We start from the raw sequence: 25,799 nt of genomic DNA on the forward strand, positions 1-25,799 counted from the left end.
AAAAAAACATACAGTCGAATTGAAAACCTCCTCCTTTTTTTAAGTCGGTTAAAAATAATATTTATTTGGTCTCATTTTCTTATAATAAATATAAAGTAAAGCTAACTAGCTAAAATTCGAGATACATATTTTATGGAATATCATGATAATCTTTACTACTATTATAAGTGGGGCGCACTATAAGTTTCCGAAATGAATAACAAAAAAATACTATAAATGGTCAGAAATGAATGAATTGTTTCTCAAAATATTTTCCATTAGCGTTAATGCACTTTTTCATAGGAATGAACCAATTTTGAAAACATTTATGCCACTCCTCCGTGACAATCTCTGAAACATATTTTTCATACTCTTCGACAGCCATTTTAGGTGATGAAAATCGTTTACCGCGTAACTGGTTCTTAATTTTTGGAAATAAATAAAAGTCACAAGGTGCCAGGTAGGGATTGTGCGCGGGATGGCTCATAAGATCAACGTTGTTCACCTTCAAAAATACATTTGTCCATCTGGCCGTGTGAGAACTGGCATTATCGTGGTGCAAGATGATACGGCGTTTACGGTTATATTTACGGATTTTGTCAATAACTTTCGGCAAACAAATGGTCGTGTATCAATCACTATTCACGGTACAACGATTCTACAAAGCAACGGTAGCCATGTTTCCAGTTTTATTTAAAAAAGAAGCAATCATCCGCTTGCGAGGCACTTTGCACGCGCGCCACTTTGGTTTGTTTCGGCTTATCTCGTAATACTCATACGCTCGATTGCTGCTTTGTTTTAGGATCGTAACTATAAATCCACGTTTCGTCAGCTGTTACTATGTCACACACCAAATTTGACGCCCTTTCTTTGAATCTGATAAGCATGTCATTGCACCAAGTGACGCGGTCCGTTTTTAGGGCCTTAGTCAAATTGTGTGGGATCCACCGAAAGCACAGTTTTTTCACGCCCAAATGTTTGTGTAGTATTGATTGTATTTGACTCATGCCTATGCCTAAAGATGCCTGAATTTCATGGTATGTCACATGCCTGTCTGTTTTGATCATACGGCGCACAGCATTGATGTTTTTGTTGTTCACAGCCGTGGACGGGCGACCATCACGAAATTCGTCACTGAGATTCACACGACCGCGTTTGAATTCTGCTAATCAGCTATAAATAGTCGTTTTGCATGGCGCTTTATTGCCAAAAGCAGTTTGAAGCCGAGTAAAGCTCCGCTGAGCTGTTAAATTACACTTAAAGTCGTAGAAAATCATACTATGAAAATTTTCACGAGTTGAACCTATTGTGATGTAGACAACCAATTTTTAAAATGAAGCCACAATGTAAAAACAAGTGACAGTCAGATGAAACAAACTGTATTCTACAGCCAAAGAGTTCCATTTTCAAATGTTGTAATTACTTTTTAAACAATGGCTAGTTCCGGAAACTTATAGTGCGCCCTATGTATTCAGTAGCAGTAGAGTACGTTGTGAAAGAGTTCATCCACTGTAGTAATGCACTTTACCTATTTCTGCCGCCCAGCGTCCGGTTTTAAATGGTAAGGGTGCTGGTGAAATTACATACCCATGAGACTTGTCAACTTATGTCCCAGGGTAGCGAGCGTAATGACCGTGTCCCTCAGATCTTTGCGATTTAAACCTCTGAGTAGCACTGCGTCTGCTTTGGACAGGCGTGTCACCTAGCACCAGGACGACTATTTCTTCCCATTACTTCATATCAAAATAATCATACATTTTGTGAAAATAATGGCCCCGGTATGACAACAGACGTTGTTCCAGTCAGATTGAAGGAAAATTTCTTTGTATCAATAATAATAAACTTTTAAGTTTGAAAAATGATCTCCACTCAGAATATATCAGCTTGCGCATGTAAAACAAACCGACACTTGTATTCTTTGGTGCTGTAATATTGGCAGATCATTGCGCATTAGCAGCCTAATACGTCAGTGTCGCATGATTTCAGATTTCTTTATCTTTACTCGTAAAGATTACGTAAAATACCTATATAAACCTTTTTTTATTGCAACATGCTGTGCCACTTTTTGAGTCAAATTATTAAATAGTTTAGTACTTTAGTAACAGTAGAGATCCTTGTGAAAAAGTTCGTCCAGGGTAGTACGCTCACCTTATTTATTTCTGCTGCCAAACAGTAATGTGAGCATTACTGCGTTCCGGTTTTGAAAGGTAAGGGCGCTAGTGAAATTACAGGCACATGGGACAAGTCAACTTACGTCTAATGGCAGTACCCCTCAGATCTTTGTGATTTAAAGCTCAGTGGCACTGCAACTGTTATTGACAGGCGTGTCATTTACCACATGTTCGTTCCGATACTTAGTATCATAAAAAATAATTGTAATCAAGAAAAACACACACCGCACCGCTCGGATTCTCAACGAAATGTACAGTGGTTAAGTTTGCCCTGACAGCATTTTTTTTAAATGTAAGGTAGGTGGCAAAAAAAAAAAAAAAAAAAAAGGTGGCATACGAGCTGATGATCCACTTGACGGGAGGTGGACATCGTCGCCAATGGACATCTGCAACATCGGAGCTGCCTATGCGTTGCCAGCTTTTGAGAGCCGTGTTGACTCGCGTTTTGGAGAATCCCACGTCATGGCGCAAAGGAAACACTTCAGGAAAAAGACCATTCTACATCTTGCATGTTCGAAGAAAGTTTGAGAAGATGGGTATGGTCTGGTATGGCATAACGGGCTAGTGTCTGCTACTCAATGTCCATTCACCTATTTTTCATATGGTGGGTTCAGGGTCTTACTTGTGCCACCAAAGCTCGTCCAAGAATCTCAGCACCCTCCTGGGTTTACTCAAGACGGACTCTGCACTTCAAGGTATGTAGTTGGCCACGCCGGAGCATTGCAGTAGGATAGGCGCGGATGTGGGAATGGTTTCTACTCCTTGTGTGATGGTGGAAACGTGTCGGTAGCGCCAGTTTCCTATTGTTCCTCCGAGCAGTCTCCGACAAAGGGTGGCGTGCATGTAAAATGGAGTTTTTACATCAGTAACTTTTAAGCGGCTGCAAGAACTATAGGAGTTATTCGTTCTAAATTCCATTGTTTTACTAAGTCCACAAATTGCTAACACTGTAATTAGCTTAATATATTATTGTATAAAAGGCTTGTCGCTTCGCACTGTACGTGTCCTCAGTAAAAGCTTTACAGCTCTTTAGTTTCCATAAACAAAATGGTTACCTACTTCCACGGTAGCTTAATTTTTGGTTCGCATCTGATAACACTATTTCACGCAATACTTAAAACTCGTATAGTAGGCAGCCTTGAGTAAATCGTATACTCTTAAAATCGGCAAAGTTTAGGTGATATTTGAGAGTTTTTAGAAAATATAATAAACTTTTTAAATTATTTTTTTGTAACTTACAATCGCCTAGTTTAAATAACCTGCAATACAAAATTTAAAACAAACTTAAAACTCTCCGTAAACGCATTAACTTCCCACTTATTAAAGATTTTATTCTTAAATATTCTCAAAAATTTTTGTTTACGTAAAAACCCTAGACATCATTATACACTAATATCAGATATTGGTAAAAGTAGAACTCGTACGTTGATTTATGGAAGCACTTATAACAGGTACAAGTTACCACATCACTATTTTCTAGGCAAGTGATATTGTCCATCAACACGCGCGTCATTTTTGTACGGATACCCTCATTATTTTATTTTATGAATATCTTATTATATTATTATTCTTTTTATTTTATAACATTGATCTAATATGTCAGTAATAATTAATATTAATATCCTATTATGTTCCCAATTCACGTTTTTATATTATGTGGTTAGCAAAACTACGTTTTGTATTGGTCTCAATAATATTTTTTTGTAGTAACGATGATGGTCTGAATAGTTGAATATTTCCTAAACTATATGTGCGGAAAGGTGTGTAGCCTTAGCGATATAACGTTTATGTTAATTTTTGTATTACTTTAATTACGTTTATTTTCAAAATAAAGAAATTTTAAATAAAAAAAAATAAAATCACGTTGTTTGAGGTGTCCTTCGATAGGTTTTAACAGACGCAACAAAAACTTTTTTTTTAATTTCGTACGTGATAGGCATTTGACTCCACACCACCATGTTAAACGAGAAGTAATATCAAAACGCACGCGAACTTACTGCAGTATCGGTACAATAACCTCCAACCTGCTTGCCAGTAAATTTTTAAAGCTAATATTAAAAAATTAAGTCGAAATAGAATTTGGGGCTATTCAAGGCTAGGGTGAATAGACATTTTTTAGACAAACGCTTACTATCGTCGCTGACATCGTCGTTTTACATCAGTTGAGATTGTGGCCAAACATGCCTCCATTTTTCATAAAAACAAATTTGCTTAAGCAGAATGACTTGGCAGTTACAGAAGCCTGTCAAGGGCGTTTTTAACACTTAAAAAGGCTTAGCTAGTTTTTTATTTTTAAATTATTACGTGGAACTCACCATAATCTTGCAATATTTAAATAAATCATGAGTAGAAAAAAAAGATTGCTGTATGAGAGCCTAATCACACTGGCGATTGGCGAGCGACTTGAAAGTGATGTAAGAGTACTGCGAGTTCGCGGCAACAGCGTCGCGGGCGCGCTACATTTCGCTACTGTGCGCGACATGCTCGCAGCGGCAGCGTGTGCTCCGCATTTTGAACACTCAGTACAAAATGGATTTGTGTCATTATATTTTTTTTTCGAGAGAAAAAGTTAGGTGCACCAAAGTCTATCGTCAAAAATATAATTTCAATTTTCGAATTTCAAAAACGCTTTTGGGCGCAGATTTGTAATGAGAAAGAAAGACTTTACGAGCTAGTGAGATTAAAAAATAATTACGCTGCATTAACTATAGCAGTTGCACGAGAGTATACAACATGACGTCCACGGCAGCGGCGCCCACAGACCAAATACTTTGCACAGCGACCTATACACTGCTGATGGTTACGTGTTCGCTGCGCGCTCGCGATGTTGTCGCTGAGTACTCGTGACGATCCGCCGCGCTGTCGATGTCGCCTTGCTTTCGAATCGCTCGCAAATCGTTAGTGTGACAAAGCCCTTAGTTGACCTTCAATTTGTTTTATTTCGTTGGCCATTGTTTTTTATCGACATCAGTCATTGGGGTTATCAATAATTTTTTAAATTTTAAGCAAAAAGTAAATCAGTTTTGTGCCATTCGTGAAACCGAGCGTATGATTTTTCGTTATTATATTTTAAACTTTAGTGCTAAAGTGGAAATTGTTATCGTACTGGGATTTTGTTAAACACGTATATATATATTATAGGAAATGAAACTATTTTTCCGGATTTAAGTCGCGTATATTTGTTTTTTCAAATAAACCGACGTTTCAGGCCCTTTACAGGTCCCATGGTCACGGTTGACCAACCATTGATTGAGTTGGTTGAGTCAATCATTGGTTGAGTTTGTTTGAAAAAGCAAATATATACGCGATTTAAATCCGGAAAAATAGTTTCATTTCCTATGAGTAACAATCGCGAAAACCTAAGAACTCGATACAGTACAGTAAATTAAATATAAAAATAATAAGTTAATGTGCAACATGCGAGCTTATTAGAAGGACAGGATAGAGATTTTGAATACGCAAAAGGGTGAATTAAAAAAAATCTTCATAAATTAAGTACTTAATATTTAATATGTTCAGTAGTGGACGTCTTCCGGCTGCTATGATGATGATGATTTAATAATATTATTTATTGTTATGTAATATGGAGAGGGGTCTATTTCGTACTTGATGACGTCACCAAATTGAGTAAAAACTTCCAGTCCAGTTTCAGGTTTTATTTCGAAAAAGAGTATTCCATATACTATGCAAGGTGCCAAGTACATTCTAACTGTCAGATGTCCAGACAGTAATTCCCACAAGGACACAACTCCGAGAAACGTATCGACGGTTCTGATGTTTCTCACGCATAAATAAAATTCGGTTCAAGAAGGTATTAAATTTAAATTAAGCAAAAAGGGTCAAAGCTATCAAGCGGATATTTAGAGAACTATCTGACAAACGAAGTTGATTAGTGAAGTCTTTGGTATAAAATAAGTTTGTTACAACAATAAATAACAATATTAAATACTACTTTTGAAGTAAAAAAGTGAAAATAAAATAATTTAACTTTTGTAAATAATAAGTGCTTTATTTATAGACAACAAATAATTGTATGTGTGTCCTTTATGGCATTCTTATTCGTATTCACGTTTTATTTTGAATTTAGTAATTAAAGTTCATAAGTACAAATAGTAAATTTTTGACATGAGCCGAGTTAAACAACTAAGCGAAGAAATTCAGGTACGAGTATTTATCCACCCTATAACCGTTAACGAAAACTGTGCTACTAAATATTAACAGATTAAATCAAAGTCTGTATCTAATGATACATGCTGCCACAGGGATTCCAATCATTGCCCTCTCAATTGAGAAGTTAACGTTCTCCAACTGAATTACCACCGCTCTTAGTTTTGTTAATTTAATTTATATGTGTAAAGGGGTAAACTAGCTACGGTAGCCTAATGGTTTGACCTCCCGATTGTCAAGCAGAGGGTGGGTGGGCTGTGGGTTTGAATCTGAGCTCTGAGATATTCGAAATTTATATACGAAATTTAATTTTATACTTGCCATGAACTTTTCGGTGAAGGAAAACGTCGTAAGGAAGCCTCCACACATCTACAAAGCAAATTAATTATGTGGTGTAGTTCCCAATCCGCATTAGGCCCTCGTGAGAAATGCCGCCCAAACACGATCATTGTGAGGGAGGCCTGTTCTTAGCAGTGGAACAATAGGCTAACTATTATTATATGCAAAAGGGAAGATGTCAGTCGTTTTGCAATATCTTTGAATAATAATCAGAGTACGAAAAAAACCGACGTCAAAAGTCATTCATCCCCTAGTTTACCACCCTTAGAGTTGGAATATTTCTTCAAATTTAAATGGGACTACTTTTGAGGTATCTTTCCAACAAAAAAATAATCATCAAAATCGGTACACAAGTGCCGGAATAATCGCGTTAAAAACAAAAATAAAACTGTTGAAATGCGAACCTCCCCGTTTTTGAAGTCGGTTAACAAAATAGTGAATACGGTTGACTAGACGACAAAAAACAATGTTTAAATGTGCGTGAGAGAGTTCGACGATGAGAGGGTTGAAGGTCACGTTAGTGACTGTATTCGTATACTTTACGGCAGCTGTCGGTGAGGATATTTTCTTGGTAAGTTTTTACTTTCAATCTTTTAGATAAAGAGCTCTTTAAAGTATATTTTTTATGATATCAAGTAACGGAACGAACAAGTCGTGCGCCTGGCGTTAAGCGACACGCTGTCCATGGCAGTTACACCTCTAAATCGCAATCTGAAGAACACTGCCACAGCACCTGTCACCTTGAGACATAAGTTCACAAAACCGGACCTTTTCAAAACGGTACGGAACACAGTACACGCTCACAATACTGCTAGGTGGTAGAAATAGGTGGCAGTACTTCCCTGGATGAACTCTTTCTGCCGCCAAGCAACAATGGGAGCATCACTGCGTTCCGCTTTTGATGTGTAAGGTTGCTGGTGAAATTACAGACACATGAGACTTGTCAACTTATGCCTCGGGGTGACGGATGCAGTGGGAGTGCTCCTCCATCATTGCGATTTAAAGCTCTCAGTGGCACTACAACTGTTATGGACAGGTGTGTCGCTTTCCAACAGGTCCACGACTTGTTGCTCCCATCACTTAATAACTTAAAAAATAAGAAAATAAAATATGTAAGAAAATGTAATTATGTTAAGAATTATTGCATTTAGCCTTTTATAGACAATAGAAATAGGTAGACATAATATTAATACCTAGAATAGAAATAAACCGGTTGTGTAGTCTTCACAAAGTCACAAATTCATTTAAGTGGCAATGTATACGCTTCTGTAATAAGGTTCCTGTTAAAATTCAGAATTTGCCATGAGGTTTGAACTGTATACAAAAAAAAACTTGCCACTAAAGTTTATTTATCATGGCTTCTACGTGCTTGAATGACAAAAGTCCACGGTAGTGACCCGTTTGGCCCATGAAGTTGACTCGACTTATAAATACTCGACTGATAAATTATAAATAAATAAGTATTTAGACGATAAATCGCTGCTTTTCAAAAATAATCACCCAATCCAAAATTGATCCTTTTTTTATTTATAACTGGGGTTTTTTCAGAAAATGTAAAATTTTATTGCTTTTTATCGGTTAGAATAATCATATGACAAAATTCGCATGACCTACGATTCGTCAACTTTTGGCGGCAGACGCTTCTCATCTTTTTCAAGCATCTTCCTGATGAATTGGATGATTTTGAAATAAACCGCTATTTTTCTCATTGCCCTGTGAATCAGTTGTACAGATCTCCAAGGAAGATCCGTCCAGTCTTAATAGATGACCAGCGGCCTGACTGGCCACAAAGACAGACTCGCCAGAATGACAGGAATTCAAAATTAGACAGACTTTCTTTTGAGCAAAGGACGATGAGGGCAGTCCTAACTAAGCCCCTGGCACAAGCAGACGACTCCTTCTGATTATAGTTGGAAGCTGCTAGATAATAACGTGTCAACCAACATGATTATAGTTTTGCAAAAATAGCACCTAAAAATGTTTTTCGTAATTTTTGATAGTTTGTTCTAAAATTTACATGTAAAATGAAAATTTTTGCTGCTATGTTTGTCGTTCATGAGGAATTATAGTAATAAATCAAAAGAATTCCTCATTCCTGAGGTGACAACACAACAAAAGTTTTCATTTTACAATTAAATTTTGGAACAAACAGTCTAAAACAACGAAAAAATCTTTAGGGGCAGGGGCACTTTTACAAAACTATGACCATTTTGGTTAACACTATTTCGATCTATGATATTTTTTATAAATATTATAAACGATAAATGTGTACAAATGTTTATTTGCAGTTTCATGGTCATTCTTCTCAGGGGAACCTGCCTTACTAATAAGTGGTAGATTTCAATCACTGTGACGATGTCAAGTGTAATTTGTTTACCTGTGAAATAAATAAAATATATGAGTTTGTGCACCGTTTTGCATTACGTTTATAGGTTCTTCGAGATGTTTACGTCATCTTGCAGAAAAGAATATAAAACCAAGTTATGATTGCACTAGCTGTTCGAACCATGTCGATTTGGAACTTAACAACTGAGTAAAGGAACTTGATTCTTAACTTTGTTGTTTCATAACTAGCGCCCAAACTATAGTAATGCCACTTTGGACTACTAAAGTCACAATCGCCTGACTACGAGACGTTAAATCGTGGCGGAATATTTACATAAACCTTTCAGATTTATGAGCTGATTAATTCTAGGGATGTACTATTATCGATACTTGACAAGTGTCAAATTATAATTTAATTAAAATTTACAGCATACAGTTTAAGGCGTTTTAGTAACAGAAGAGCTGACACCGTTCGTATTTCTGCTCTCAAAATAACAGGTACATGGGACTATTCAACTCTATATCTCAGGCAGAGAACAAAAAAGTAACGAGAATGGACACTCTCCGCCCCTCCCTAGCCTTAGATACCGCATCTCGCCCCGCACATTGACGGTCGCGGTCATATGAACGGCATATCGGTGAGCCGTTTTCGCTCTAAGACGGCTTTGATAGTTGAATATAGTTTTCATTTATTCATACGAAACTTGTAAGTTAATATATAATATCCTTGTACGCTACTATTTATAATGTTCGTGAATTGTGTTGTATACGGCTGTTTATCATCATCTAAACGGGAAAAAAAAGAGGAGTTTCTCTCGTTTTCCGGAAGGTGATACGAAGTAAGTAAAAAAAACTTATGTTTGAGACTCATTCAGATATTGTTTTCTTTATTCGACCGTCAGTCGTATGGAGTGTCCGGGGTGTGTCTCAGGATGATGGGTGCTGCAGTAATGCTACTCAGTTCTTTGCGATTTAAAACTCTAAGTGGCATTATTGACAGCTATGGGTAGGCGTGGCGCTTACTGTCCCGTCACTTTACATCATAAAAAACAGTCATTACGCTGTACTAAAATCTAGTACTAGTACAAAATCTAATATTTAAAAAAAAACAGTTTCATAATAATTTTATACATATAAACATTATATTATACATATTATCTCTAGGATCAGGGGTTTTTAGTCGAGTTCGTTCATCGCGTGTGGGTAATCAGGGCGAAATACTTTTTGTGAAATAGGTTCGAGGTTCTTTGATCAGCGGTGTTTGGTTCAATTACGGGAGTTACTAATGATTCAATTGGATTTCGATAAGACAAGTGATTCGTCGTTACTTCGCTGCTGACAGCCGTCTGTCCAAAAAAGTGTCAATTGAAAATGGCCACTGTTGCAAAGTTACGTTTCTCCCGAGTGACAGCTGACTGTCGCCGTCGCTCTTGTCTGTGATTGCGTTCAAAAACACTTTTGTTAGAGCGGCGCTAGCTAAGTGCCGTCATCTTTAATAATTATATATTGCTACTTTTTGTTTCTTTTTAATTTATTTTTGTATTTATGTATGTATGCATGTTTTATATTTATGTATTCATTGTCAGCTATTATATAATTTCCATGAAAATATTAATCAATAGCAAGTATAAATAGGTACATATCAAACACACTTGTCGATAGTTCTATGAAGTGGCCATCACTAAGAGTATTATATTTAAAAGGGTCCACATTTTGAGAAATGCTATGCTCACCACTTCAAGATATAACTTGATGAGCTTTTTACGACGCTATTTGCGACAAAATTTGAGGATTAATGTTTAGCATTAATTCCAAAGTTTTAATGCCGTAAGATATGTTTTTGATAACCTTGTAGGTCGGCCAATCATGTTGTACAACAGATCTAGGAAGAGTCTATAATCGACACATTTGTGGGTTTGGATTACAAAGAAAAAATGTTTTGACTAACGATCGATTTATATTTAGTTTCCTGGTTACTGTAGAGGTTACGGCAAAGTGAATTATCACTTTGCCGCCTTATACGGCCATTAGGCCGTATAAGGCGAACATAGGAAGACTGAATTAAGGACATCCTGTGGTCAAGAGTACCTTCAACAGACGATGCGTGTTGTAGAGGCGAAGGATATGAATCGGATGTAGTTTTTTTTATTCTAATGTAAGTGTGCATTTGACCTCCACCTTCAGATTCAGATTTCAGAAATCAGGTATAGTTTAGTTTTATCAGTAACCGATGCTATCGGACTGTCTGCAGACAGAATGATCAGATATAAGTTGCATTTAAATCAGTATGCCCAGTCATCAGTTGTCACGTTGGGGGTGGCAGTAAGCAGCAGTCGGAGGCCACTCGGGGAGTGTTTACCCCAAGTCTGCTGAGTACAATATACCTATTTTTATGATACCAAATGACAGGACAAACAAGTCTTGCACCTGGTAGGTATCAAAATGCCAAAACTTGTAGCTTCAGTGCCTCGTGAATAAAGCTGTCTTTTTGGGAGTGACTTTAGTTAATATACTTCAGTGGTTTCCACATATACCTTCCTTGGCCAGCAAATTAAGCTCTGCTGCATACGCAGTCCGTCGTAGTTTACTTTATTTTCTTCCATAGTATAATGTCCTACGGGATTCTCATGTGGGGTAGAGCGGCAGATATATAAACCATATTTGTGTTACAAAAACGAGCGATTCGTCCTGTGTACCGTTTAGGTTCTCGGGTTTCTCTCAGAGAAAAGTTTAAGGAGACTTGTATCATGACTGTAGTATCGCAGTACATTTAATCAAATATTTTGTATGCCCGTAAAAATACACAAGATATCCATAATACTATGGAACTAAGTCCAAATTCATGGTACCACGATTTCGCTTAACTATAATATACATATACGTTTTTACAATAAGATTCCGGAGCACATATTAAGACTACCATTTTATAAGTATAGACTTACTTTAAAATTATTTTAATTGAAAAGTCATATTACAAAATTGTAGACTATGTTTTAGATAAACATGTATGGAAAGACAATATGAGTCTAGATTCCACACAAATATGATCCAAAAATGGTACATTTAAGTTTATTTGAAAAGAGTAATCCCTAGAGTTTCTTGCTCGTTCTTCTCAAGTCAGCACAGTGAACGAGCAGTAGCAAATAAAATGACGTTTTCAAGTCATAGGTAACTATGGATTAAGTGATTATTTTACTTTCACTTTGACTAGGAGCTTTAAATCGCAAAGATCTGAGGGGCGTTGCCACTGCACCCGTCATCCTGAGACATAAGTTGACAAATCCCATGTGTTCGTAATTTCACTAACACGCTTACCATTCAAAATCGGAACGTAATAATGCTCATATTACCACTTGCCGGCAGAAATAGGTAAGATGGCAGTACGTCTTTGGACGAACTCTTTCACAATGAGGTCTACTACCTAAACTATGAAATTAGTTAGTTGCGGATTATTATGCGACTGGGTGTTCATCCACGTTAATCAGTTTAAAGACGCATGTGCACCTTGTGAGTAGGTATGCATATACATATATTTAGTTTTACCGGTTTAATCACCACTCTTCACGTTATCAACGAAATGGATACAGTGTACTTCAGTTAGTAAATACAAGGACGATACGATCTACTATCGTAGTAACGATAAAAACAAGATGAGCGAAAAAATACTTAATCAAAAAGCAATTAATGTGACAAATAATTTTTTTGTTTGGGAATAGAGTGCACTGTAGCCGCCACCAGACGTGCCAGAATGTCGAACCCTCTTCCGACATCCAGACACATCTTAGTGCAAGCAAAAGATAGCAGTAAGAACACGTATCATTTACTATACATAACTTTCACAAAATATAATACATCAGGCGATCAGTAATTCACCAACCAAGGACTCATTTATATATCACCATAACATAGCTGTGACAACTAACACCCTTTCACCTGCGTCATGGTAAATGCACTGCATTTTGTACCGGCAACTTCATAGCGAAACCTTTTTACCGAAAACACTTGGCGTAGAATAACATGAACTCGACTAAGATTATTGAAGATCAATATCTTCGATAATCTTATCCGACCTTTTGTAACCACTTTAGGTTTGAGTTAGCAAAAGGTTTCCTGATAAAAAACAAATTGTTACATGAATAGAGGAATTTGAAATACAGTTACCTCCGTGCATGTCTTAAGAATATTCAGATCTATTTTTATTCACTTACAGTCTGAAAATAAGGCCTCTGTATTGTTTATATTCTCTTCCAAGATGTAGTAAATTTTATTAACTTACAAGAGATGAATGTTCTGTATTAACCCATACGTTCTGCAGTTGAGCATTTCTTCTTAGGTTGGAAAATTCGGATACGTTTAAAGTTCAATTTTTTTTATAAATACTAGTCAACATCACAAACGTTGCTCAAGTTCCAATGGAATTATGGAAATGGAAACTACGCGACAGTACCACAAACACCCATACCCGAAATAATATAGAAAAGTTCGTTTTTCTACATTAATCCGGCCGGGGATCGAACCTGGGACTGAAAAGATGGCAACATCTTGAAAACCGGTGTGCAAGCCACTCGATCACGGAGTCGTGGCTTGCACACGGAGTCGCCAAATTGACATTTATATTTACGAACACCAGTATTTATTAAAATATCAAGTGACAGGATGATTACGTTTTGCGGTTGGTGGTACGCGACACGCCTATCTACAAAGATGGATTCATAATGCACAAATTCTAGCAATATATTGCCGCAATTTATGCGACGACAGCTCCTGATTCGTCACCACAAGGCGATATCACGCAACGCGATAAATTGCTGTAATATATTGCCAGAATTTGTGCATTGTAAATCCATCTTAACAATTGCGATACCACGCAGAGTTTTAAATCGCAAAGATCACAGTGCACTGCCACTGCATCTTGAAACAAAAATTTGGTACAAGTGTAGTTGCACCAGTAACCTGACCTTTCAAAACCAAAACGCAGTTATGCTCACACACAAATAGATATGGTGGGAGTACTTCCTGGTCGTACTCTTTTACAAAGAGCTATGTTGCTGCTAAAAGAAAAAAATATATAACAATGGATGTAAATAGATAAAAATGAATGAAAGCAGACAAAAATCACGCAAGCAGTTCCAAAGTCCAAAACGGTTTTTATATTTAAAATAGTGAATTCTAATATTAACATTGTATAGTATATTTTATTAAGAATGAAAATCAACAAATAATTTTAGCCGGATTTTAAACATACACAATCAGTTTCCGTGTAGTGTACCTGTTTATATGATTCTTAATTTTGTACAGAGTAAAGAAATCAGTAAGCTATGTTAAATGCAGAATTCGCTTAAGTACCACCACCAAGACAGAGCAGCACTGCTAACTAATTGTACCTTTCATTCATTGTAGACATCCAGCTTAAGTCACGGATATCTTACGCACCACTATGGAGTTCCTAAGTATCGGATAATGGCTATGATAAGATGTATCCGCTTTCTAACAGGTGTATCGTGTGATTGATTTTGTTGAAAAAAAAAATCTAGATCTAAATTTAATACAGTTCATCCAAATAGACTGTAAAGGAAACAACCAAACAATTCGTTGGATTTTATGACCGCAGCGGTCTTCAAACGATGCGTCTGGTTTTCTTGGGCAATCACCTTATCGAGTAATTACGTTTAATTCAGTACGAATCTTGGAATTTGCAAATAGGTTTGATTATACACATACGATAAATACATCTGTTCCTAACAATCTTGATCCGGGTTATTTTCTGAACTAGTGTGCGTATACATGCGTATGAACGAACAAATTCATTATAGAGTGCGAAGGAATTGCACGATTTGATTTAACTTTCCCCTTTCCATCATCGGGGTATTAGATGTAAGCTGAGGTTCGAACCCTATGATGATATTCCAAGGATTCACACGAAGCATTATGCTTCCACAGACTGCCTGCAGATTCATTCCCTGAACGCTGTACCTTGGGCCTTTTCAAGGCGAGAGTAAATAGGCGTTATTTAGGTTAGCATGCTGCATCGTCGACCTCATCGTCACTTCTCATCAGGTGAGATGGAGGCCATTACGTGCACTCATTATTTTCAAACAAAAAATACTACCAGTTAGACCTAGTTCTTTTATTGGTATTAAGTCTTCGCGTGTTAACTATATGTGCAATGTAGACAACACTAACGGCGTATGTTTAAAGAGTCATCATGCAAAATCTCTACGGTGTTCTCTTCATTAGTCTTATGAAAAATCCATACGTCGCTGATGAAACCAAATACTGTCGTAACTCAATAAATATGGATTTGAGAAAACGTGATTTGAAAGTTCAATAAATTATTGAATGGCACCAATAAATTCATATTCTCATTTGTAACTAATTATTATCTATAAATGAATACAATTAAATTTTTTTTTATAATACCAAGTGACAGAACGAGCGATTCGTGAGTCTGGTGGTAAGCGACACGCCCGTTCATACAGTTGCAGTGACAGTCTTAAAACGCAAAGATCGGAGGGATACTAACAATGCGCTCATCACCGTGGAACATAAGTTGACAAGTTCCATGTGCCTGTATTTTTTTCAGCATCATTGCTGTATGCCCTTCGAAACCAGAATGCAGTAATGCTCACATTACTGCTTGGCGATAGAAATAGGTAAGGTGTCAGTACCTACCTGGGTGAACCAATTATTCGCAATAAGATTATTCAGTTTTTTTTTTATAATTTTCAAATCTTGTTTTTCAATTCCATTATTTTTGCGTTTCAACCGTATTTCTGCCGTCCACTAACAAAAACGCGTCTAAGTGACAAGTGGTCAAACATCCATTTTAAAAAGCATATCATAGAAAATTCTCTATTTAAAACTAGTTCAAGTTATTTAGCCTGTCGGACATATCGGAATTTCCCCTATTTTTGCGTATCTAAAATATCATTAAGCAATTCAATATTCTAAAACTGGGTTATAGTTGTTTAAGATATCTCAAAAATTATTTTGTCACACATTTTGTCACGTACTTAATGTTTTTGCCGACTCATAGCGACCATTTCGGCTACTACTTGTGTTAGTGCTGGTGCGCTCGAAGATGATTAATGGGTTGGCAACACTGGATTGGCAAAATCTCGTGTACATTATGGATACGTGAGTATATCGCCAACGTAATTATAGTTAATGATTGCACGTGGACAGAACTTTATCTCGCATTGCATTTAGCAATCGCTGTAGATACTTGTTTTTTATTTATAAAACATTTCGAACTTTCTTATCAATTTCTACATTTAACTGTACTCGTTTTTGGCGCATTTTTATTTCATATTTATATTATTTTAACATTGTTTTGATTTTCGGTTTTCTTCCTAGTTTTGTAAAATTAAATTGTGTAATAAACGCAGTTCATTCTCACCCGATCCTCATTCACTATACCTAACACAAATTTTGGAAACGTTGAGCCAATGACAGATGTTTCAAGGATTATTCTGATGACCCGGACCCGGAGTGAATTCCGTCAACTTGGAACTCATAGTTCAAAATATTAACATAGTTTTAATTTCGATTGAGACCCCGCAATTGGTGTGGCTGTCTCGCATAAAAATTTTGAATGAATTGAACGAATATTGAACTTAATTTTTTTTCCTTCTCTCTTGATGCACAAATGAGCCAAAATTTTAATTTTAGTATGTCATTCGCGGCTAGTTCAAAAAATCTATAAATTCATAAATAAAAATGTTACGTATTTTTTTACAACAGACATCGGCACAATAACGGGAAGCGGAACACTAGAAAATTTCCCAAAATAATGCTGTGTTCAAAAGTGTGGTGGATTATTTAACTTTTTTTATTTTAAGTCCAATTTGAAAATAAAAAAATAGTTTTAATTTCCTACTAATACTGGTTTGTGGAGTAGTTAAAGGTTACTTTTGCGTACCTATTTAAATATTTCGTAAACTCTAGTTCAAAAAGTATTTTAACTGTATTATGGATTGACTTAATTGATGTTGAGTATCTAATTTTTTTTTTAATTTTTCCCTGTTTCTGCTTGTTCACAAAAACTAAAAAAAAATGCACATCGATCAACAAAGAGTCAGCCTATAACCACGGTCAGTGCAAAGTTGTGCAAACTTGGGCAAACCGTCGGGATTATAGGTAGGGGTGCCTATTAATACCCTATTACGTTGTTTAATCGCGTTTATTCTTGTTTTCAATTTATGTAATGCAACGCGAAAGTTTAATAGTTTATATTTTTCAATAAGCTTGAGTAAAGCAATGTTAAAAGATAATTACTAATACAAAGATTGAACACTGAGAAAGAATTTATTCGATCCGACTCGAGATACTAAGTCACAGAAGGAAATAGCGGATCGTACAATTTTTTCTTGGTGCTTGTTTCAGATCTTTGTTTTTGGTTTTTAACGACTTTATCGCCATTTGTGACAAATCTGTGAAAGTCGTTAAAAATAAAAAAGTGGCTTAGCTGGCATAGCGTCTGACACGGTTTGCTGGAAGACGTTGGTTCGAATCCAGCCGGATCGAAGGATTTTTTCTTAGTGTACGAACTAGTAGAATAATTTCAAAAAAATTTTTTAATATTATGGTGGTCTAACATCGTGATATTCAATAAACTTAAAAATTACAATGTTAATTTAATTGCTACTTTATATCTCGATCTTAGACTTTACTTACTTAGATATTATAATATATTACAAAAAAAAACCTAATTCTGTTTTTTTATGATACCTAGTGACGGAACAAACAAGTCGTGCGCCTGGTGGTCAGCGACACGCTTGTCCATAAGAATTGTCGTGCCACTCAGAGCTTTAAATCACAAAGATCTTAGGAGCACTGCCACTGCGCCAGCCGCTCTGAGACTTAAGTTGACAACTCCCATGTGCCTGTAATTTCACCAGCATGCTTAATCCTTCATCGGGCGCAGGGGCAGTGCCCCTCAGATCTTTGCAATTTAAAGCTCTAAGTAGCACTGTAACTGTTATGGATAGGCGTGTAGCTTAACATCAGGTGCACGACTTGTTCGTCCCGTCACTTGATATTATAAAAAAGAAAATTGCAGCGCTGTACTTTAAATTGCTTTAACACCCTTACCCTTGAAAACCGAAACATAGTAATGTTCATATTACTGCTTGGCGCCAGAAATAGGTAAGATTCACAAGGAGCTCTACTGCCACCAATACATTACACTAGTAATTTCATTTAAAAAATATAGAATAAAATGTAATTCCCAGACTTCAGATAATACTATGCACTATGTGTAATTACTTTTAAGGAGTTTAGGTTATATAATATTCTAATCACATGCATTTGTTATGTTTTTTACATAAATCTTAGTAGGGAAAGAATGTACATAAAATGCAGCCATTCAACATTTTCTAGAACTTTTAAATTTCTGTTTGTCTTCTTTATTATCGTCTTGGGAGAATACGTCAGAAATTACTTCTATAATGAAAATTGATGATCCAAGAAACCTGTAAGGGCGCTCCCTCACCGAGAACATTCGCCTGTAATGTAACATTCAAGATTCGTTTGCGAGCATTACGTTACAAAGTACCCCCCTCACCGGCGAGCATTCGCCAGTGAACTTCGTTTTTGAGCATTGAATTATAAACTACCTCCTTCACCGGCGAGCATTCGCCTATAATGTAATATCTAAGATTCGATTAGGTTGCGATTTCACCAGAGATGTGCGAGGTAGCAAGACGTGTGTGCGAGTGCCCCTGACAACACGCGAGAGCCAGGCGTGCCCGCAAGAGCCCGCGAGTGCCTTTGAGTGATTTTGTGTGAATTTGAGTACGTTTGAGTATCTTTGAGTATCTTGAGTGCCCTTGAGTGCCTTTTAGTGCGTTTGAGTGTCTTTGGTGCCTTTTAGTGTCTGCGAGTGTCGTTGAGTGCCTTTTAGTGCCTTTCAGTGTTTTTGAGAGCCTTTGAGTGTCTTGAGTGCCCTAGAGTGCGTTTGAGTGGCTTTGAGTGTCTTGAGTGCCTTTGAGTGTCTTTGAGTGCCTATAGGTGCGTTTGAGTGCCTTTGAGTGATTTTGAGTGCCTTTGAGTCAAATGCGCTCAAAGGCACTCGCTGGCACTCAATGGCATTTAAAGGCACTTGCTGGCACTCAAAGGCACTCCATACCACTCGCGGGCACTCAAAGACACTCGCTGGCACTCGCTTCGAGTATTTATGCAACCCTCTAGTGATCTATAAACAAAAATGAAACTAATTAATTATAGCACGCTCCACATTTTCAAATTTAGCTACACTACAGGCTCAACTCATACTGGCGCAGAGTCGAAGCGTCGTCTCGCACCCTGTTTTTCAACTACAACGCCTGACGACGCTCGCATTAGTGCGCCCGGATTTCAATGTAGCCTGGCGCCTTACTGCACCCAAGTAACGCGGGGCGACACCCGTCGACGCGCGGCGGCACGCGTTTCCATATTTGCGTAACACAAATTTGTACTACATTAACGGGAAAATAGGGATGAACATGCTAAAGGCGAAAGACATGACGCATCGCAACACTTCGACTCTGCGCCAGTATAAGTTGACCCCTAAATTACCGCTCACAAACATACCACGTAAACATATACAAGATGTTCAAAAAATTACACTTCTAAATGTCATCTGGAATTTAAAATTTTCCCTTACGCAACTGGTCTTATCACCCAATACCCATAAATACTTTCTATTTATTTGTTTTATTTGGGGATGTTTCATCTATTTTTACAAGCCGTAATTCTAAACAGAGCAGTGGCGACCTATTGGGAAAACGATTGTTTCTCGATCGAGAAGGCGACGGTTGGAAACCCTGTGGTGTACATTTTATGAGTTTAGTACCAATATCTGACGCTAACCATGAAAGAAAACATGGCGGTTAACTTGCTTGTTGAAGAATACAACCTTTCGAAATGTGTGAATTTTTGCATTCAATTAAATTCTAGGTCAATTTATTTATTAACAGACTAATTCGTTCGCATTTCTTAGTAACAGCAACCTTATTCACTAAGTTGTTAGTGGTACCAAAGAGGACAATTATAATAAATTAAAATAAATTGCACTACATAGTAACATATAACAAGGCGAACGTATGGAAGACAGCCGAGTCCATTCTTCCTGCTATCATACTCATGCCGTCGCAACATCTGGGACTCATTTTTTGCACATGATAGCGTAAACAAACGCTACTACGCATCCGCAAACATGCCAACGGCCCCGCAAAAGTGAAGAATCTTCATCATAATCCTAAATATGTTGCTGCATGTAACATGCATTAGTCCAACTTGGCAGATTATGGGCTAAATCTTCTCCTTGGAGAAAACGTGTATGCAGCAGTGTGACGTATAATGGCTTGGTGGAGATGTGTTGATGTTGTAATTCTAAATAGACAATTACATGTTCCATAAAAAGTTTCCCACATAAAATAAACAACCACTGCCTAACTATTCCACCTACGCAAAAACATAAAACGGCGGTTTATTAGTCTCTCGATACAAAGTCATTGAGTTAACGCTATTAGGAAAAAAAACATCAAAGGTAACAGTAGCTTTCATTATTATAATACTAACAAACACTGTAGAACATTGTAACTACTAAAATTAGATCGACTGAATAGAACCAGAAGCAACAATGGTTGAGGGAAATTTCCTAATTGGATTTTTTAAATTATATTTTTAGCACCCTATATAGGAAAACAGAAGAGGATATCTTCTGAATTTACTATTTCGTGATATATTTTACAGTAATGAGTTACGTCCGCTAAGGAATACGTCTGCCACAAGGAGTAATTAGCTCCTTAAAAGCATTAATTTACGGGAAACGTGAAATGTTAAACTTTAAAAGATGTGAAAATTGCACTATGCATTTACTGTTGAACAGGATAGTGGAGTAAACCGCAGACAGTCCGCTATGAATAATGTTTTGTTCATAATTTTATTAGTAGTAAAGCTCGTTGTGCAAGAATTCGCCCAGTTTAATGACATACGGCATTTTGCTTTGTGGTAATGCCGCCGATATTAATAGAACTTTTATCCTCCAGAAACGTGCTGTTAGGGTTAGGACAATTTACATTCTGGGTCCAGAGTGTTTTTGAGAGATAAGTTTAAAGAGATTAACATTCTTATATTAACGTCACGGCACATTTATGAAAATGTTATTTATGTTTAGAAAAATATTATTTTTTTGTGAAAAACAGTGACATATCGACTGTGAACTGGCAACCGGTACTATCTCAATTTTGATAACTTTACAGGATGAAGAAATTACCATTTATATAGCATCTGGTTTATTAAATAAAAATATGCACTCAGAGCTCCAAATTGTAAAAATTTTAAGGGCACTGCCACTGCCCCCTTCATCCAGAGACATAAGTTAACAAATCCCATGTGCCTGTAATTTCACTAGCACTTTTTTCCTCACATTACTGCTTGGCGTCAGAAATAGGTAAGGTCACAAGGAACTTCACTGCAACTACTGAGTCGTATTATGTTATAAATCGTAACAAACTCTCAGAGTTTTTAGAAATATCAGCATTGACACGCTCAATCGCAAACTTATAAATTACCATATAGATGGGGCATCGGCATGAAAATTAGTTATTTGTTAGTTTGAAAAACTGTTTACAAGTAAATGAGTTTGAAATCGCCTTTGGGGTCACCTCCCAGCGGTGTTATCATACTAAAATCGATAACCTCGAACACCGTCGTCAAATAACTTTCGATATTTTACAGGATCGATTTTAGGGAGTGTGCACAGGTGTTACATGATTTAATCTCGTACTCTCATACCACCGGTCAACCAGTCGAAGCGAAAGTTTTCACTCTTGTACTTTAGACGTGTCAGTGGCTGCTGGTTTGCGCTGTGGGCACTGGATGATGAGATCCCTGAGTGGATTCCCGGTAAGACACATTTTGGGAAATGAAATTTTGTAAATTGGTTGCTTCCCAGAGCAATGGACTTCTCATATAGGAACTCCAACTGCTTCCATTGCCGAACGGTTATCATACTGGACTGTCACTCAGGGGTCCGGGTTCGATTCCCGGGCAGGGAGAAATATTTCTATGACTTGCATTTATTTATCTCGTGAGTTTGGATGTAATGTTGTCTACGTATGTGTCCATAGCACCGGGTTATACAGGGTTTTCCTAGTGCGAGGCTGTAAGCGTATGCGTTATTATTATTATTGATTCCCTAGTTTGAGATCAGGTAATTAATAAGTTGGTCTTATATTTAAATAATAATTAAAATAATTACGTGAATTGTTGTCGTTTCGATTAAATCTCTATTTTGTAATTTTTCGCGTTTTATTGTAGTGACTGTTTGTGGGTTTTGAATTGTTCCCAGGTTTCGCCGAGTACACAAAAAATTGCTTTCATTTTTATTAAAAAAATATAAACGAGAATCTGAATTACCATAGATAAAATGGAACGACATAAAGTCAGACGGCGGGCTGTGGCCAAAATTCGGCCTCTGAAGTATTCCTCCTCAGTTATCCTAGAAGCGCGTATGAGGTAGTTAGTCAATCATTAATCAATCGCACGTTTATTTTTTTTAGAATACGGTCGCAATTATAATAAAAAACGTTGTAGAAAAAATAACCCATTAGATGACGATAACTATTTACCGTACATAAAACCACCGAGTATATAAACACAAATAGAGACGAAAGAAAGGACATCCATCCCTGCCAACTCATTAGGCAAATAGGCCTTATATCACTTTTAAATATCAACTCTCGTTTGCGCTGCAATCACAAATTAGAAAGCTGAAATAGTATAGTGCCAACAACTGTACTGTGTGTACGTCTCCGTATATTCCAAAAATGTTCTGTATTTATTGTAATAAAGATAATATCTCTAACTATGGGGGGCTGTTCCATTCGGTGGTGTGGGAAAAACAGCACAACATATAACAAAACAAATTAATTAAATATCTAATATGTAATTTTTCAATTTTCGTTCATTATAGCAAAGCTCAAGTTAAACTGGTCGATTTGAAGTGAAACTATTTTGACCATACCCGTCAATTGTTTCGAATTCGGGCTGGCCAATCGGAGTGCAGTTGTCACCGTTATAACTCGGCAGAATAGTTTTCAAACTAATTAAATGACATTTCGTCTATATTTCTGGTTATATACTCGATGGGTAAAACACAATAGGGTTCATGGTACACCGCTTTAGTTTTTAAGGTAATTTTTAAACTGTTTGTATAACAAATAAGAAAAAGAAAAGTTAAGTTACAAACATACAGGACTGCCAACTTATGTCTCAGAGTGACGCGCGTAGTAGAAGTGCGCTTCAGGTGTTTGTTATTTAAAGCTCTGAGCAGCACTGCAACTGCTATGGACATGCGCGTCGCTTACTACCAGGCGCACTACTTGTTCGTCCCATCACTTGGTATCATGACAAAATTCGATGAAATGCTCATACTAATTGTTCAAACATACAAATTATATATACAAATTGTTCAAACTCTATCCGTATTCTGATAATCGGTAAGCCCTCATTAAAGGTCAACCCCCCAATACGTGCCCGCAACTCAGTGGGAACTGGGTCAACACATACTCTGCCATTGAGGGTCCTACATCTCCAATAGATTCATGTCAACGGCACTCAAGTGTAAAATATGATACGTTAACTTTAAGAAACAGAGAGTATGACAAATCCATTTTCTCTGTTTATTGTAAGTATCACTTTCAATAAACCTGGTTGAAGTACCTTTTCGTACGGCTTTTATTTCAGTAACACAAAACTAAATGCAAGTGCTACACGTATACGTACGTAAGTGGCATACGCTATTTGTAATAATAACGCACACACTCAATAACGCACACACTCAACATAATCCCGCACTAGGGAAAACCCTGTGTCACAGGTGCCATGGACACACACATAGAAAACCACAAATTACACCCAAACTCACGAGAGAAATAAATGTAGGCCATACAAATATTTCTCCCGACCCGGGAATCGAACCTGGGACCTCTGCGTGGCAGTCCGGCGTGGTAACCGTTCGGCCACGGAGGCAGTTAATTTATAACTATTTATAATACTAGTAGCAGTAGAGCTTCTGCCGCCAAGCAGTAAAGTTAGCATTAATTTTAATTAAAAATCTTTATCTTTTGTTTCACTATTTTAATTTACTCGTAGAAAAAGTTATTGTAGGACTAGAGGTCCTTGTGAAAGAGTTCGTCCAGGGAAGTACCACTTTACATATTTCTACCGCCAAGCATAAATGTCAGCGTTACTGTGCTCCGGTTTTGAAGGGTAAGGGTGCTGGTGGAATTATGTTCATTTTTTTTGTAACTTAAGGTCATTGACTTACAAATAAATGGACGACGGGTCTAATACAAAAACCACGAAAAAAATGTCCCAAGTCAACCTATTCGAAATTTAAATTGTAATGTCATCGCAGTATCGCGCTGTCAGTCGAACAAATGAAGACTAAAGCGGAGTTTGGCGCTCTGTATACGATTTTAGCGCCTTACAAGTGCGGACACTTTTTAGCGCGGACCCGACGTCCATATAATTGTAAGTCAATGCTTAAGGTTTATTCTTCGTGCATCTGTGGCTCTAAAAACTACTACGGGCTTATCCGTGCATAGCAATTCGCTCCAATAAGTATTTTTTTAGTTTGTTTTTACATTCTTTTTTTATTTTTTATATATATAATAGACACACGCTTGGCCACAATCTCACCTGATGTTAAGCGACGATGTGACCGACGATGGGACGCGTTTGCCTAAAAAATGCCTATTCACTCTAGCCTTGAACAGCCCCAAATTGTACTTTTGTAGAGCATTCCATTCCTTTGCCGTACGCATCAGAAAGGAGGAAGCAAAGCGCTTAGTGCGAATAGGTGGAATATCAACGACATAAGAATGGAGTGCTCCGGACCTTCTAGTCGACCGAAGGAGGAACGGTGAGGGCGCACACTCCCCGAAATGTATCCGATAGAAAACCGACAAGCAGGCTACTTTTCTGCGATGATCGAGATTTTGGAGCTTCGACTCCACAAGAGGATTATTGTTAATAAGTCTCTTTGCTTTACGCTCCATCGAGTCCAAGGCAGCTAACTGGTATTGGGCAGAGCCGTCCCAAAGGTGGCAGCAGTACTCCATACAGGATCGAACTTGTGCTTTATACAGATTTAAAAGCTGTTCAGGTGTGAAGTACCGCCTGACCTTGAAAAGTATGCCTAGTTTTCTGGCAGCAGTTTTTGCCAAGCACTCGATGTATCGCCCAAAGTTGAGGTTGGATGATAAGTCCAGACCAAGTAGCTCAAGGTGGTCCCTTATCGGCACGGATACACCTCGGAAAGTCGGAGTAAGGTGTAGGGGACTCCGTTTTGATGAGAAAAGACACGCCTGTGTTTTAGCCGCATTAAACCTGACCCTGTTAGCATCTCCCCAGTCGGAAGCAGCTTTCAGACTCAGGTTCAACCGGGTGACCAACGCCTCTCGCTTACACCGGATCTCTTCACTGTTGTCTCGGGCGTCTGGCACATAACTCACCGCCACTGTGCTGTCGTCTGCGTGCCCAAAGATACCGGGCATCAGCAGCAGGTCGTTGATATGCAGCAAGAATAGAGTGGCGGAGAGGACAGATCCCTGAGGTACACCGGCATTTATACCATGAGGAGCAGACGATTAACCATCTACAACTACACGGATTGACCTATCCTTCAGAAAATCGCCTATCCATGTGCAAAAGCCAACAGGAATTCCGTAAGCTGGAAGCTTGTTTAACAGGCTATCATGCCAAACCCTATCAAAGGCCTTTGATATGTCGAGAGACACGGCAAGCGATTCACCGCGTTTCTCGACA

General features: G+C 37.5%; 1 protein-coding gene across 2 annotated transcripts in view; it reads left to right on the plus strand.

The window, feature by feature from the left end:
- Window positions 1-25,799, plus strand: part of LOC113232419 (neuropeptide F receptor) — a 152,062-nt gene that overhangs the window by 19,301 nt on the left and 106,962 nt on the right. Inside the window, exon 1 of one of the 2 annotated variants that reach the window (XM_026467131.1) lies at window positions 7,065-7,227. The exons of the other annotated variant lie outside the window; for it this stretch is intronic. Within the exon in view, the coding sequence (XP_026322916.1) occupies window positions 7,153-7,227 (75 nt within the window). The 5' untranslated portion in view covers window positions 7,065-7,152. Of the gene's footprint in view, window positions 1-7,064; window positions 7,228-25,799 lie in introns of those variants that run through there. 2 annotated transcript variants of the gene reach the window in all.

This window comes from Hyposmocoma kahamanoa, unplaced genomic scaffold (assembly GCF_003589595.1).
Source record: "Hyposmocoma kahamanoa isolate Upper Pololo Valley unplaced genomic scaffold, ASM358959v1 76, whole genome shotgun sequence".
Taxonomy (NCBI): domain Eukaryota; kingdom Metazoa; phylum Arthropoda; class Insecta; order Lepidoptera; family Cosmopterigidae; genus Hyposmocoma; species Hyposmocoma kahamanoa.